We start from the raw sequence: 14,140 nt of genomic DNA on the forward strand, positions 1-14,140 counted from the left end.
AAAAGCACTTTACAGCTAATGAAGTGTATCACTGTTGTAATGTAGGAAACGCGACAGCTAATTTGCGCAGAGCAAGCTCCCACAAACAGCGACGTGATAGTGACCAGATAATCTGTATTAGTAATTTGGTTGAGGGATAAATATTGGCCAGGACACCAGAGAGAACTCCCCAGCTCCTCTTCTAAATAGTGCCGTGGGATCTTTTACGCCTACCTGATATGGCAAGTGGGGTCTCGGTTTAACATCTCATCCGTTGATGGCACCTCCGACAGTTCAGCACTCCCTCGGTACTGCTCTGGAGTGTCGGCCTGGATTATGGGCTCAAGTCTCTGGAGTGGGACTTGTAACCACAACCTTCTGACTCAGAAGCGAGAGTGCTGTCGCTGAGCCAAGGCTTCAAAAAGCAGTGACAAACAGCAATGATAATAATAGAGTAGCATCATATAGAACAGGTGCTGCTTGTAATTTCCCCAACAATCATCACTTGGTATCACTGACTGGGAAATGTGATGCTGTTTGCTACTTACAGTGAAACCATAAAACTGTATTTTTACTTCATTACACGCAAATGATTTGGCTACAAATAGCAAACCTTCCCTCCAAATGTTCATAACAAGATGGGTGAGAATGAAGAAGTCCTTCAGCCCAACTAATTTTAACTGTCCAGAATAGCTACCCTAACGTCTTCCCATTACAGCATTCAGCTGTTTCCTAAATCAGCCCAGTATCCTGGCCTCAAGCACCTTTACCAGCTACCTGCCCTCTGTGTAAAGAAATCACTTCCTGGTATTTGCTGTGTACTTGCCCATTCACAACCCTGAGCATGTGCCCTTCGACTTGAAAGTATTGCTGCATGTGTACTTCCTCTATCCCATGTCTGAGACTAAATAGCTGAGCTTGTTTGACTCCGCTCTCCTCTGCACTGTCTCTATGGCCCAGAAACAGTGCCATGGGATCTTTTATGTCCACCTGTTATGACAGATGTGATCTCGGTTTAACATCTCATCCGAAAGACGGCGCCTCCGATAGTGCAGCACTCCCTCAGTACTGCACTGGAGTGTCAGTCTGGATTATGGGCTCAAGTCTCTGAAGTGGGGACTTGAACCCACAACCTACTGACTCAGAGGCGAGAGTGCTACCCACTGAGCCACAGCAGACGCTTCTCTCCATTTACTTTTTTGAAGGTGCTGATTCATGCTGGAGTAAGTTCCTTGGTACTGGCAGCCCTCTGGCGCCTTGCCTAAGTGACCGTTTATTTCTGCACCATTTTAATTTTTGTGAAAAAAAATAGTCCACATGATGAACAAGCCTCAGCTAAGATCGTTGTCTTGCAACCTTCTCCCAGGTTCTGTCAGTGCTGCGCTGTACAGAGAAGAAGTATAGGAGAATGGACCTGGAGATGACTTGATCTGTAACTTCACTTTCTTCCTGTGTAACCAGGTACTCTCCACAGTGGAATTCCAGCACACTATATATCTAGAGTTGTTATCCCATTACCAAGGTGATTGTCAATGCAGAGAGAGAGTGTGTGCTGGGTCACTTTCTGTATTTTATTCCTCAGAGCAAAGTGTTTCCTTTTTTTAAAGTCTCAACTTGGCTCAGTTGGTAGCACTCTGACCTCTACTTTAGTACTTGAACCCACAACCTTCTGGAGGAGTGCTGCACTGTTGGAGGTGCTATTGAAGATGAGACGTTAAACCAGTTTTACTGTGTGTTGTGTGTTAAAAAGCGAGAATTGGAAAACAGCAGGGTTGATATTCTGGGAGGATGAGGTAGCACTGGACTGAAGGGCCTTTGCCATCCAAACTGCGTTTTGAAAACATCCCCAGTATACATCACTTGTTTTAAATTAATGTAATTTGGGTTTCGATTTCCCAGGCACATTGAAAATGCCACAGCAAAAGTTGATGATGGAACTGGGAGGGAACGCGCAAATATAACATTTCTGTAATCTGAGATGCATAAAATGACAATTACAAACTGCTTTGCGTGCTCTGCAGCCGCATGCTACTGGAGCTCAGTCATGTGAGACATCAAAGATAACCGCAGCTAAAAATCACCAGAGCATTTCTCAATTGTCTGTAACCCAAATTAATGCCAGTCAGAGCCATTGTAGCCCACAAAAAGATACATTGACGTTCTCGATGACGGGGGTAGGCTAAGGTGATTGTCAGTCATGGCTCCGTTTGCAACACTCTCGCCTGAGTCAGGAGGTTGTGGGTTCAAGTCTCACTCCAGAGACGAGAGCACCAAATCTCGGCTGACACTCCAGAGCGATACTGAGGGAGCGCTGTCTTTCAGAAGAGACGCTAAACCGAGGCCTAGCCTGTCCTCTCGGATAGACGTAAAAGATCACACGGCACTATTTTGAAGAAGAGCAGGTGAGTTCTTCCCGGTGTCCTGGCCAATATTTATCCCTCAACTAACATCACTAAAACAGATTATCTGGTCATTATCACATTGCTGTTTGTGGGTGATTGCTGTGCGCAAATTGGCATCACAACAGTGACTACACTTCAGTAGTTTATTGACTGAAGTGCCTTGAGACATCCTGAGATTGTGAAAAGCGCTATATAAATGCAAGTCGTTTTTCTTTTTATTAATCTATTATTTTCTTCCCTTCACCAAGGAGAACTTCAGCAACATATTTGCATCATGCAGTCTGCACACATTTTGGATAGAGCTCCTTGGTGAGTTGTCACTGAGCATTACCTCTGCAATTGTGCTCCCTGAGATTTATTGCACCCGATTGACACTTTAGTCCTTTGCCCACTGCAGTGATGCACCTTCTGGCGTCGCGGCAGAGACAGACCCAGAGTGCTTTGTGCAGTTGTGATTGGTTACAGCTGTCACATTTATCACAGTGTGGTTAGGACGCAGCTGGAGTAGTGTGGATAGCTCTGGTCATAGAAACATAGAAGATAGGAGCAGGAGTAGGCCATTCGGCCCCGCGAGCCTGCTCCGCCATTCAATGCGATCATGGCTGATCATCCAAATTCAGTACCCTGTCCTTGCTTTCTCCCCATAGCCCTTGATCCCTTTAGCCTTAAGAAATATATCCAACTCCTTCTTGAATATATTTAATGAATTGGCCTCTACTGCCTTCTGTGGTAGAGAATTCCACAGGTTCACCACTCTCTGGGTGAAGAAATTCCTCCTCATCTCTGTCCTAAATGACTTACCCCTTATCCTTAGACTGTGACCCCTGGTTCTGGACTCCCCGACCATCAGAAACATCCTTCCTGCATCTAGTCTGTCTAGTCCTGTTATAATTTTATATGTTTCAATGAGATCCCTTCTCATTCTTCTAAACTCCAGCGAGTACAAGCCCAATCGACCCAATCTCTCCTCATACGTCATTCCTGCCATCCCAGGTATCAGCCTGGTGAATCTTCGCTGCACTCCTTCCATGGCAAGAACATCCTTCCTCAGATAAGGCGACCAAAACTGCACACAATACTCAAGATGTGGTCTCACCAAGGCCCTGTACAACTGCAGCAAGACATCCTTGTTGCTGTACTCAAACCCTCGCTACGAAGGCCAACATACCATTTGCCTTCTTAACCGCCTGCTGCACCTGCATGCTTACCTTCAGCGACTGGTACACAATAACACCCAGGTCTCGTTGCACTTCCCCTTCTCCCAATCTATTGCCATTCAGATAATAATCTGCCGCCTTGTTTTTGACACCAAAGTGGATAACCTCACATTTATCCACATTATATTGCATCTGCCATGCTTTTGCATCTGCCATGCTTTTGCCCAATCACCCAACCTGTCCAAATCATCCTGGAGTTTCTCGGCATCCTCCTCACAGCACACACGCCCACCCAGCTTTGTGTCGCCTGCAAACTTGGAGATATTACATCTAGTTCCCTCGTCCAGATCATTAATATATATTGTGACTAGCTGGTCATCTTCACCCCACCCCCGCCACAAGCTCTGTGCCCTTGCCACTGATTTGCCTCCTCCAACCCAGCCATTGTCTCAGGTTGAACCAAACTGTTTGCAACCTCACCTTCCTGTGCAACCCAGGGCCAAGCTGAGCTTCCAACCCCGTATCCTCTCCATCACAGAGACTGCCTACTTTCACCTCCATAACATCGCCCTCGTCCGCCCCTGCCTCAGCCCATCTGCTACTGAAACTCTCATGTATGCCTTTGTCACCTCCAGACTCGACTATTCCAACGCTCTCCTGGCTGATCTCAGTTTATCCATCAGCCCTGCCTCCACAGATCTACAATCCCTCAAAGTCTCAAAATTAACATTTTCATCCTCTTGTTTAAATCTCTTTATGGCCTTTTCCCTCCCTGTCTCTGTAACCTCCTACAACCTGCCCTGTACGCCCCATTTATCTGTCTTTGGCCTCTTGTGCTTCCATAGGATTACATAGGATATACAGCACAGAAACAAGTCATTCCATGCCGGCATTTATACGCCACTCGAGCCTCCTCCTGTCTTTCCTCATTTAAATCTATCAGCATAACCCTCTATTTCGTTCTCCCTCACATGCTTGTCCAGCCTCCCCTTAAATGCATCTATACTATTTGCATCAACTGCTCCCTGTGATAGCGAGTTCCACATTCTCACCACTCTTTGGGTAAAGAAGTTTCTTCTGAATTCCCTATTGGATTTCTTGGTGACTTATCTTATATTGATGGCCTCTAGTTATGCTCTTCCCCACAAGTGGAAACACTCTCTCTATCAGAACATTTCATAATTATAAAGCCCTCTATTAGGTCACCCCTCAGCCTTCTCTTTTCTAAAGAAAAGAGCCCCAGTTTGTTCAGTGAGGCATCAAGACACTTAAATACCAATCACTGTGCACAAACTGATGGGTAGGGTGTCCGACCGTCCCGGATTGACCAGGAGACCCAGCCTGTTCATCCTTCGCATTTCTGCTATCATCCCTGTAAATCTTTTTTGCACCCTTTTCAGTGCCTCTCTATCCTTTTTATAATATGGTGAACAGAATTATACACCGTACACCAGGTGTGGTCTAACCAAGGCTCGACACAAGTTTAGCATGACCTCCCTCTGGCCATAGAGGCAGTGAAGAGGAGAGCGGAGTTAAATAAGCTCCGCTTTTTAGTCTCCGACATGGGATAGAGGAAGTATACGTGCAGCAATACTTTCAGGTAGAAGGGCACATGCTCAGGGTTGTGAAGGGGCAAGTACGGGCCAAATACAAGGAAGTGATTTCTTTACACAGAGGGCGATTGGCAACTCGAACAGGTGGCTGGTAAAGGTGCTTGAGGCCAAGAGACTGGTCTGATTTGAGAAACAGCTGAATGCTGTAAGGGGAAGATTGTAGGGTTGCTATTCTGGAAGGTTGAGGTAAGATGGGCTGAAGGACTTCTTCATTCTCGCCCATCTTGTAATCCATAGAGTACGCTACTCTATTAATGTCATTGTTCTTTGTCACTGCTTTTTGAAGCCTGGGCTCAGTGGGTAGCACTCTCTCCTCTGAGCCAGAAGGTTGTCGGTTGCAAGTCCCGCTCCAGAGACTTGAGCCCACTATCCAGTCTGACACATAAGAACATAAGAAATAGGAGCAGGAGCAGGCCAATCGGCCTCTCGAGCCTGCTCCGCCATTCAATAAGATCATGGCTGATCTGATCCTAACCGCCAATCTACTATCACAGAATAGTAGGGAGTGCTGCACTGTCGGAGATGCCATCTTTCGGATGATACGTTAAACTGAGGCCCCCATCTGCCCCTCAGGTAGACGTAAAAGATCCCATGGCACTATTCGAAGAAGAGCAAAGAGAGCTCTCCAATATTTATCCCTCGACCAGCATCACTAAAAACAGACGATCAGGTCATTATCTCATTGCTGTTTGTGGGACCTTGCAACGTGCAAATTGGCTGCCGCGTTTCCCTCGATTACAACAGTGACCACACATCAAAAGTTCTACATTGGCTGTAAAGCGCTATGGGACGTCCTGCGATTGTGTAAGGTGCTATAAAAATGCAAGTTCTTCTCTTTCTAATTGATGTGTGTGAGCTTATCTTTTTCCAACTGTGCTGCTCAGGTTGCAGGAAGCCTCTGAGACCATCAGGATCTCCTTCGATGTGTACCAGGCTGACACTGTGGCAGAATTCCGCAAAACACACCCTGGGAAACCCTTTTCAAGAATGTGTATTTGCAGGTATAGCGCAGTCTGGTGCTGAATTTCTGACTACACCCCTGTGAAGCACCTTGGGGTTGTTTGTTCTGTGTTAAAAGCGCCGTACAAATGCAAAATATTTTTTAAAAACCAACATTAAAAAGGATTCATGTGCCATGAGCCCACCGACCAGCATGAAGGTCGGTAGTCAAGCTGCTCCCAGGCCTCTACCAGTGAGTTCACGAATCGGTTAATGGGAGTTGCCATGGTGATCTGATTTCCTCCTGTGCCCTATTCACGTATGGATTGGGGAAATGATACTGGGGCTTAAAGGGTTAAATTATGAGCCCCCCCCCCCCCGCTCATTTTTGTCTTTTGGCAGTGTGATGCAGGGGAACTGAAAACCACACGATGGACCATAAATTATACTGAGTCCTTTATTTGAGGTAAAGGCAAGCCCTTTTCAAGATGCATTTGCTGCTGACACCTGCTGGCCATTGAAGTCACATACGTTCCCATTCTCTCTAACCTGTCAATGCTATTAAGCAATGGTACAAATCCCTCTTTATGGTTCAGCCATTTAGTATGTAATGGCCCAGAAATTCGGGTTGGGGGCTTCCCGCGGGTGCAAGCCCCCGACCTGCACTTACCTAGCGCGCTGGCCGTTGAGCTGTGGGCCCGCGTGGGATTCCGATCCTGGGCCTGCTCCAGCTGCCGGCGCGCAGTGCTTGCGTATCCCAGGGGCGCAGTTAGTTCGAAGCGTCCCCTGGGATCACGTGGGCCATGGAGAGCCAATGGTAGCAGGGAATCTGTATTCATAGATTTGACAGGAAGAGCTGTCAAAACTATAAATACTATAAGCCCCAAAACATAACTAATACTTCAAATACATTTTTTTTTTAAATCACATTTTAAAAATAACTATAAATTACATAAAATAACTATTTTAAACAATAATTTAAATTTTTGAAAAAATTAATTACAGTTTCTAACGGGACTAAAAATAAACTTAGCTTTCTTTAAAGTATTTAAATATAATAAACCTGTGGAAAATATGTTTTAATTTTACTTAATTCACCACTTACCTTGTTAAAAGCAGGCCTTGCGACTGCTTTTTAAAAGCGTAGCTCCTGGAGACTTACCCTCCCGGAGAAACCTGTTTTAAAAAAAAAAAAACAGAAGTTCCAGGCGTACGCGCTGCCTGTCCGGCGCATGCGTTCGACCTGTGAACCCCTTCCTTTAAGGGAACGGAAATTCCGGTTTCCCGCGCATGCACGAAACCGGCACTTTCGTTGGGCCTACGCGTGAGTACTCAGCGCGTACTCACCCATGGGGACCCGAAGTTCTGGCCCACTAGTGTGTTTATCTGTAAATTTGTACACTTGCCAGTAATCAAAACCAAATCTATGTCTGATTGTCATGAGCTGTACTCCTAAATATAAAATAGCCAGGACCAATAATTTGATTAGCACCTAGAATTCAGATTCTGCATTCTGACTTACCAACAGACCAAAGACTCTGCCTACCTCTCGCAGAGAGATGGCATGCTTCAGCCTCTAAACTGTAATTTGGTCATGGGATGTCTTCTTCTGCCTTAACTCTAGTTTGAAGAACAGATCATGCTATTTCTTTCCCCTTTGATCCAGAATTAAAATTCTGCTTCCATAGAATCAGATAAATGCCAGCACAAAAGGAATCCATTCGGCCCATCGTGCCTGAGTTGGTGCTGTTCTTCATCTGAAGCTGCCTAACTCCGTTTCCTTGCCCTTTCCCTGTAATATCGCTCGTTACATATACCTGCTGATCTTGAAACTTAGTACATGGGGAGAAATTCCAGGACAGAAGATGTGTCCTCAGTCTAAAGCACTTTCTCTTATTATTGTTACAACTATATCACAATTGGATATTTTTTTTTGCCGTGGTTATCATGAAGCTTGACGTCCTTGCTCGGCATTACGTTTCCTAGTTCCTAATGCGTCAGCTGTGGCTCAGTGGGTAGCACCCTCGCCTCTGAGTCAGAAGGCCGTGGGTTCAAGCCCCACTCCAGAGACTTGAGCACAAAATCTAGGCTGATACTCCAATGCAGTACTGAGGGAGTGCTGCACTGTCGGAGGTGCCATCTTTTGGATGAGATGTTAAACCGAAACCCCGTCTTCCCTCTCAGCTGGTCGTAAAGATCCCACTGCACTATTTTGAAGAAGAGCAGGAGAGTACTCTTCGGTGTTCTGGCCAATATTTATCCCTCAACCATCATCACTAGAAACAGATTATATGGTCATTATCACATTGCTGTCTGTGGGAGCTTGCTGTGCGCAAATTGGCTCCTGTGTTTCCTAAATTACAACAGTAACTACACTACAAAAGTAATTAATTGGCTGTGAAGTGCTTTGGGACGTTTGAGATTGTGAAAGGTGCCATAGAAATGCAAGTCTTTTTCTTTCTAATATTTCCCCCTTTGGCCTGATGTATCTGCAGCTTTGATGGGCCGGTGCCAGACCTGCGTGCTATGAAGAAGCTCGCCTTTCAGAGCGGTGAAGTTCCTGTCGTGTTTGCTGTGGTGGACAATGGAGATATCTCCTTCTATACCTTCAAGGAATTCAAACTGCCTGTGGATGCCGACCACTGACCCTGTTGGAAGGCTTGGGCGGCTGGCTGTTCCAGGGGCCCACACACTCAGGGATATTCTGGACACAGACTTCGGGGTTAGGAGGCCTGGGTTATCACCCATCATCAGATGGGTCTATTCTCCTTCTGCCGGTGTGGAGTATTTGATGGATCGAGCTAATTGAGTAACAGAACTGTTGCTGAGATTGCAACCATTGGCCATGTGCAAAGAAGCTCTCAAAACAGCATTTCAACCTCTCTGACAGGCAAACAGTCTCTGTTTGAACAAAGTGTTCTAGCTTTAAATGAGCCCTCCCCTTACTCCCTGCTAAAAGACAGCGTATTGTTATCCTGCTCAACACTCTAATTGGTACCCACAAAAAGCCAGTCGAGATACAGAATCACGATAGCAAAATACTGTGGATGCTGGAAATCCGAAATAACAACAGAAAACGCTGGAAAAACTCAGCAGGCAAGGCAACATCCGTAGAGAGAGAAACAGAGTTAACGTTTCAGGTCGATGACCTTTCGTCTGACGAAGGGTCATCGACCTGAAACGTTAACTCTGTTTCTCTCTCCACGGATGCTGCCCTGGCCTGCTGAGTTTTTCCAGCGTTTTCTGTTGTTTGAGATACAGAATTAGTTGGAAGAGAAAAGCCCCAAAATAAAATGGCTCGTTTTAAATGCAAAATTAATTCAGGATTACGCCGCCGGCATCTGAACCAAATGCGCACTTACCTGTTGCGAGGCTCCAAACGAAAAGTTGCTGTCAGACGCTGCAGGGTTCTGCGCAGCGCAGTGGCCCACGGATCCCAGGGGCGCACCGTGTGCGGAAACGTACCTGGGACCACGTGGGGCGGTGCTCCAATCAGATTGTACACCTTCCAGTGACTCGAATGGAGTGGCTCTGGAGGAAGGCCAGGGAGCAAGTCACTTGTCTCCCCTCTTGGCTGTAGATGGTTCATGGCCAGCTGCTTCCAGTTTGGAAAAAGGGAGAAAGTAAGATTGCTGTGGAGTCCTCGCAATAAAACAATATTATCATATAATGCAATAATATTCATTGCTGAACTGATTTTTTCCTAAATCCTGTTTAAGCGTCAAAGTCTGCAGACAGCTAATAACCATTAAACAGGCTGCTGCCCCTGTTTGCACCAGCCATAACGTTTTAAGTCGTAATTGCTGGGCAGTTGGTGGGCAATTAGCTCATCTCTGTGCCAGCAATTAGGATTTCAATGTCGGTGCAGATCATCTGTCAAGTCGAAACTTCACAGATCACAAGTTAGCGCATGTGGAAATCCCAAACTTGCTGTCCATTTCAAAGGCGGCGAGACGGCGTACTCAGAGAGTACGTAGGCATCCCGACTGCAAAATCCGGGTCATTTCTGAAACCGTGTCTCCCAGTCCTTCTGCTCTGTATTAGCGCTGAGCGGTCATCATGGGTTCATGTGATAATCCCTCTCCCTCCCTCACACGTAAAAAGATGATTCATAAAACCGTTCCGTTGTCTCCTTCCTTCCTATCTCGGCAACAACAGGACAATCTCTGTGTTGTCAGCCTACCCTGTGTGCTGCAGGATTTTCTAAGAGCAATGCTCCTGTAGCTCTTACGACATCTGGATTTTTTTTTTAGTTTGGGACGACTTTAATTGGGGGTTTTGATGGCTACTGAGTATCAACTCAGCAGGCCAGGCAGTTTGGGGCGGGTGAGGATGGGAGGGATTGACTGGAGTTTCCCTTTAATTGATATTTCTGTCTTTTTTGTTGCTTTTTTAAAAATATTCGTTTGAACAATAAAGTTTCACACGTGGCATTCTGTGTTTGAGATAAAATCGCGTGGCGATTGTTACTGGAGGAAATTTTAGAAGTGAGTTTTAAAAAAAATTAACGGGGCAAGGAAATCGAGCAAAATGTAGCGTGTGCTTCACGGGAAGCAAGAGTTTGTTTATTAAAGGCAGGAGGTTTAATAGCGATTGATTGATTGTTGAATGAACGCTGCTTTGTAGCGAAAGATCTATGGCAGGATAGAATTATGCTTCCATATCGATCTCCCCTGCACCGTACACTGCTCCCAGACAGGGAGGACTGCCCAATTCCTCGGCCTGCTGACGTTTCTGCCTCCGCAGTTGTCTGAGACATCTCCGTCTCTCACCGCCTTCCATGCATCAGGTTTCACTCGATCAAATTGTATGTATGTTGATTATTCACTTTAGATTTGACATGTTGACCACATAACGCCGCCAGCATGCTTTGAGTTCGCTGACTTCTCAGTTCAAATGTATTTGATTTCTGGTACTCCGCTACTGCAAGACATAAGACCACAAATTGCCATAATATAATAAATGAATCAATAAAAGATAATACTGTGGGCTTTACCCGTATAATTTTTGACCTTGTATGGCTGAGGGAGATTTTATTTTTTTCGAACCAAAGGCTTTCCTGATCACCAGCATTAACTCTCTTAACTCTAGAAATTCAGTCCACAAATTGCCAGCCGAGGCACAGTGTGGTTAGATCTCTCGCCTCTGAGTCAGAAGGTTGTGGGTTCAAGCCTCACTCCCGAGACTTGAGCATAAAATCTCGACTGACACTCCAGTGCGGTACTGAGGGAGTGCTGCACTGTCGAACGTGCTGTCTTTCAGATGAGACGTAAAAGATGAGGCCCCACCTGCCCATGGCACTATTTTGAAGAAGCGCAGGGGAGTTCTCCCCAGTGTCCTGGCCAACGTTTTATCACTAAAACAGATTATTTGGCCATTATGACATTGCTGAATGTGAAACCTTGCCGTGTGCAAATTGGCTGCCGGGTTTCCTACATTACAACAGTGATTACACTTCAATAAGTATTGACTGAAACGCTTTGGGATGCCCTGAGGTTGTGAAAGGTGCTATATAAAGACAGGTATTTTTTTAAGGCTCTTTCATTGAATGTAGCCAAATCTGTCCCAATGTTGATGGCCCTTGAGGCCCATTCCTTGGGCCTTTGATGCAGTTCCAATTGTGCCCAATTGGGATGGGGATTGTGAGTTTGGGTGCAGGGAGTGCAGGAGCTTTCCTCCAACTGAGTGCGTAAACCAACTCAACCCCTTGGTGGTCTAGATGACCGCGAACCATTTCAGAGGCCAGGTGCACATCAGTATAGTGAAGGTACGACTGGAGTTTCCCTTTAACGATGAGCTGTAAACAAACAAGACGGAACAGCTTTCACGGCCCTCAGCTTCACCACACTGCACATATGGCACTGATACAGATTCCGCCAGCGGAACATCCTGCAAGTATGCAAAGAGATTGTTGTAGAACAGTGTGAAGTAGTGAAAGGCTTCACAGGCCAATTAACAGTCAGACAGGCGCGATATGAATACTCCTTCCATTTCCGCAACCATCTTTATACCAGCCTATAATGGTGGTTAGTCCTGGTGGGAGGATTTTATGGGGTCCCACACAATGACAGGGGAGGGGGGCAACTCACATTCACCAGACGCAAGTATCGCGCTGGATGTTAACCCAGAATTCAGAGCCGGAGCTCCAGGCTTCACTTGCAAGGACTGGAGTGGGGTTCGAACCCTGGAGCTTCTAAATCAAGAGGTGGAAATGCTACCAATAAGCCAAAGGCTCGCTCGGTCCAAAAAGGTGATTTATGGCCCTAGCTAGGGTGGGATCTAGCAATAAGACTGGAGAAATCATCTTTGACAAATATGGCTACCCAGCAATAGTTCTTTTGGCTGTGATTCACAAGAGACTGCCAGAGGATTTCTCTTAAGTTGTGGGATGCTCGGGTAGTAAACCTGGATAGCCTGTCTTTCCTTTGACTTGTCTGAGAGACTAGTGACCAAGTGACTTACATGTAGATGTTGATGGAATTGGACTGTAAGTAGACAAAGGATGTGCTACATTTAATACTCAAGGAAATCTGTCACAAAAAGGTGCTTTGTGTTGTTACCTACCCACTTCTGCTTTGAACAGCCACAACCTCGCTGAATTTGCAATAGTTTGCTACTCACATCTGATCTAAACTAGGGCAGAAAAATAATAGCTGAGGTTTTCCACTTCTGCACTCACTTGCCTGCGATTAAAGTGAATGGGCTGATCATCACGCGCGTGCGAGTGCAGGAGAAGAAAATGCAGGCTGGTCATTATATCTTGAAATGCATATAGAAAGTGCTGTGGGATCTTTTACGCCCACCTGAGAGGGCAGATGGGGCTTAGGTTTAACGTCTCATCCAAAAGATGGCACTTCCAACAATGCAGCACTCCCTGAGTAACTGAAGTGCTGCCTAGATTTTGCGGTAAAGTCTCTGGACTGAGATTTGAACCTCCAACCTTCTGACTCAGAGGTGAGAGTGCTACCACTAAGCCAAGGCTGACAGTACAGATGGGCCATTATAGAGTTATACAGCACAGAAAGAGGCCCGTCAGCCCATCGTGTCCACGCCGGCCATCAAGCCTTGTCTATTCTAATCCCATTTTCCAGCACTTGGTCCGATAGACTTGTCATACTTGTCATCTTCAGTGGCTTTGGTGTTCTATAAAGTCCACGATTATTTGGCCAGCTGAAAGAACTCCCACGTGCAGCTCCTGGACCCCAAAGTCCAATGTCATTGAAGACCAGTAGACACGAGGAAGAGCTTTGGTGTGTCCTTAGGTCGTGAAAGGTACATAAATGCAAGTTCTTTTAATTCGTTCAAAGTGAGCATTAGAAGCAGTCTGAGTTCTTGCATATGTGAGAAAGGAGCTGTTAAAAGGGCAGTCATTTGTTTAGGCAATTTTTCAATAACGATGGAATGTGCTTTTGAAATGCCCAACCACAGTTTTGATGTTTGAAGTGGTAGAAGATGAAAGAAGGTATGCCAGGGAGATCAGCTGGTACCAGAGCCAGACTGCACTCACCACTATGCTAACTGTATCTACAGGTCCCAGTAATGATTGAGGGGAACAGGCTTCAGGTCAGATCGGATGTTAAGACAGGGTCCCCACCCAAAATTTTAACTTGTCTCTTCTCTCTCCACAGAAGCTGCCTGACCTGCTGAGTGTTTGCAGCATTTTCTGTCTGTGTTTCAGATGTTAAATCGTAGGCCTCTTTGGGTGGTCATCTAGATCCAGTGGCTCTACTTGAAGAACAAAGGAAGTTCTGCTGTCCTGGCAATATTCATTCCTCAACCAATGACCAAGGACAGATCGACTGGTTATTTATTTCCTTGGTTGTTTGTGGGACCTTGCTGTGCTCAAATTGGCTCCTGTGCTTGCCGAGGTAACAACAGTGACTGCTCTATGCTTTAGCTGTAAAGCGCTTTGGGACACCCCAAGGATGTGAAAGGCGCTATCAAATGCAAGTTCTCTCTTTAAAACTCTTTTCAATTCAAATGAAATAGGAATTTAATGTAGATGATCCATTGATTTTAATTTTATGTGTTTCTATTTCTTTCATAGAAT

The 14,140-nt window shown here is 45.7% G+C and overlaps 1 protein-coding gene across 3 annotated transcripts in view; it reads left to right on the forward strand.

Moving 5' to 3' along the window:
- Positions 1-9,187, forward strand: part of tsen54 (TSEN54 tRNA splicing endonuclease subunit) — a 31,512-nt gene extending 22,325 nt beyond the window's left edge. For 2 of the 3 annotated variants that reach the window (XM_085963321.1, XM_085963320.1), the window contains 3 exons: positions 2,630-2,690; positions 6,036-6,152; positions 8,586-9,187. In XM_085963321.1, the coding sequence (XP_085819447.1) occupies positions 2,630-2,690; positions 6,036-6,152; positions 8,586-8,736 (329 nt within the window). In that variant the 3' untranslated portion in view covers positions 8,737-9,187. The remainder of the gene's footprint in view (positions 1-2,629; positions 2,691-6,035; positions 6,153-8,585) is intronic. The other variant, XM_085963322.1, reaches the window with a different exon arrangement.
- Positions 9,188-14,140: the final 4,953 nt, after the last annotated feature.

The sequence above is a fragment of the Somniosus microcephalus genome, chromosome 21 (assembly GCF_052327205.1).
Source record: "Somniosus microcephalus isolate GS21.2 chromosome 21, FLI_Smic_1.0, whole genome shotgun sequence".
NCBI classification, from domain to species: Eukaryota; Metazoa; Chordata; class Chondrichthyes; order Squaliformes; family Somniosidae; genus Somniosus; species Somniosus microcephalus.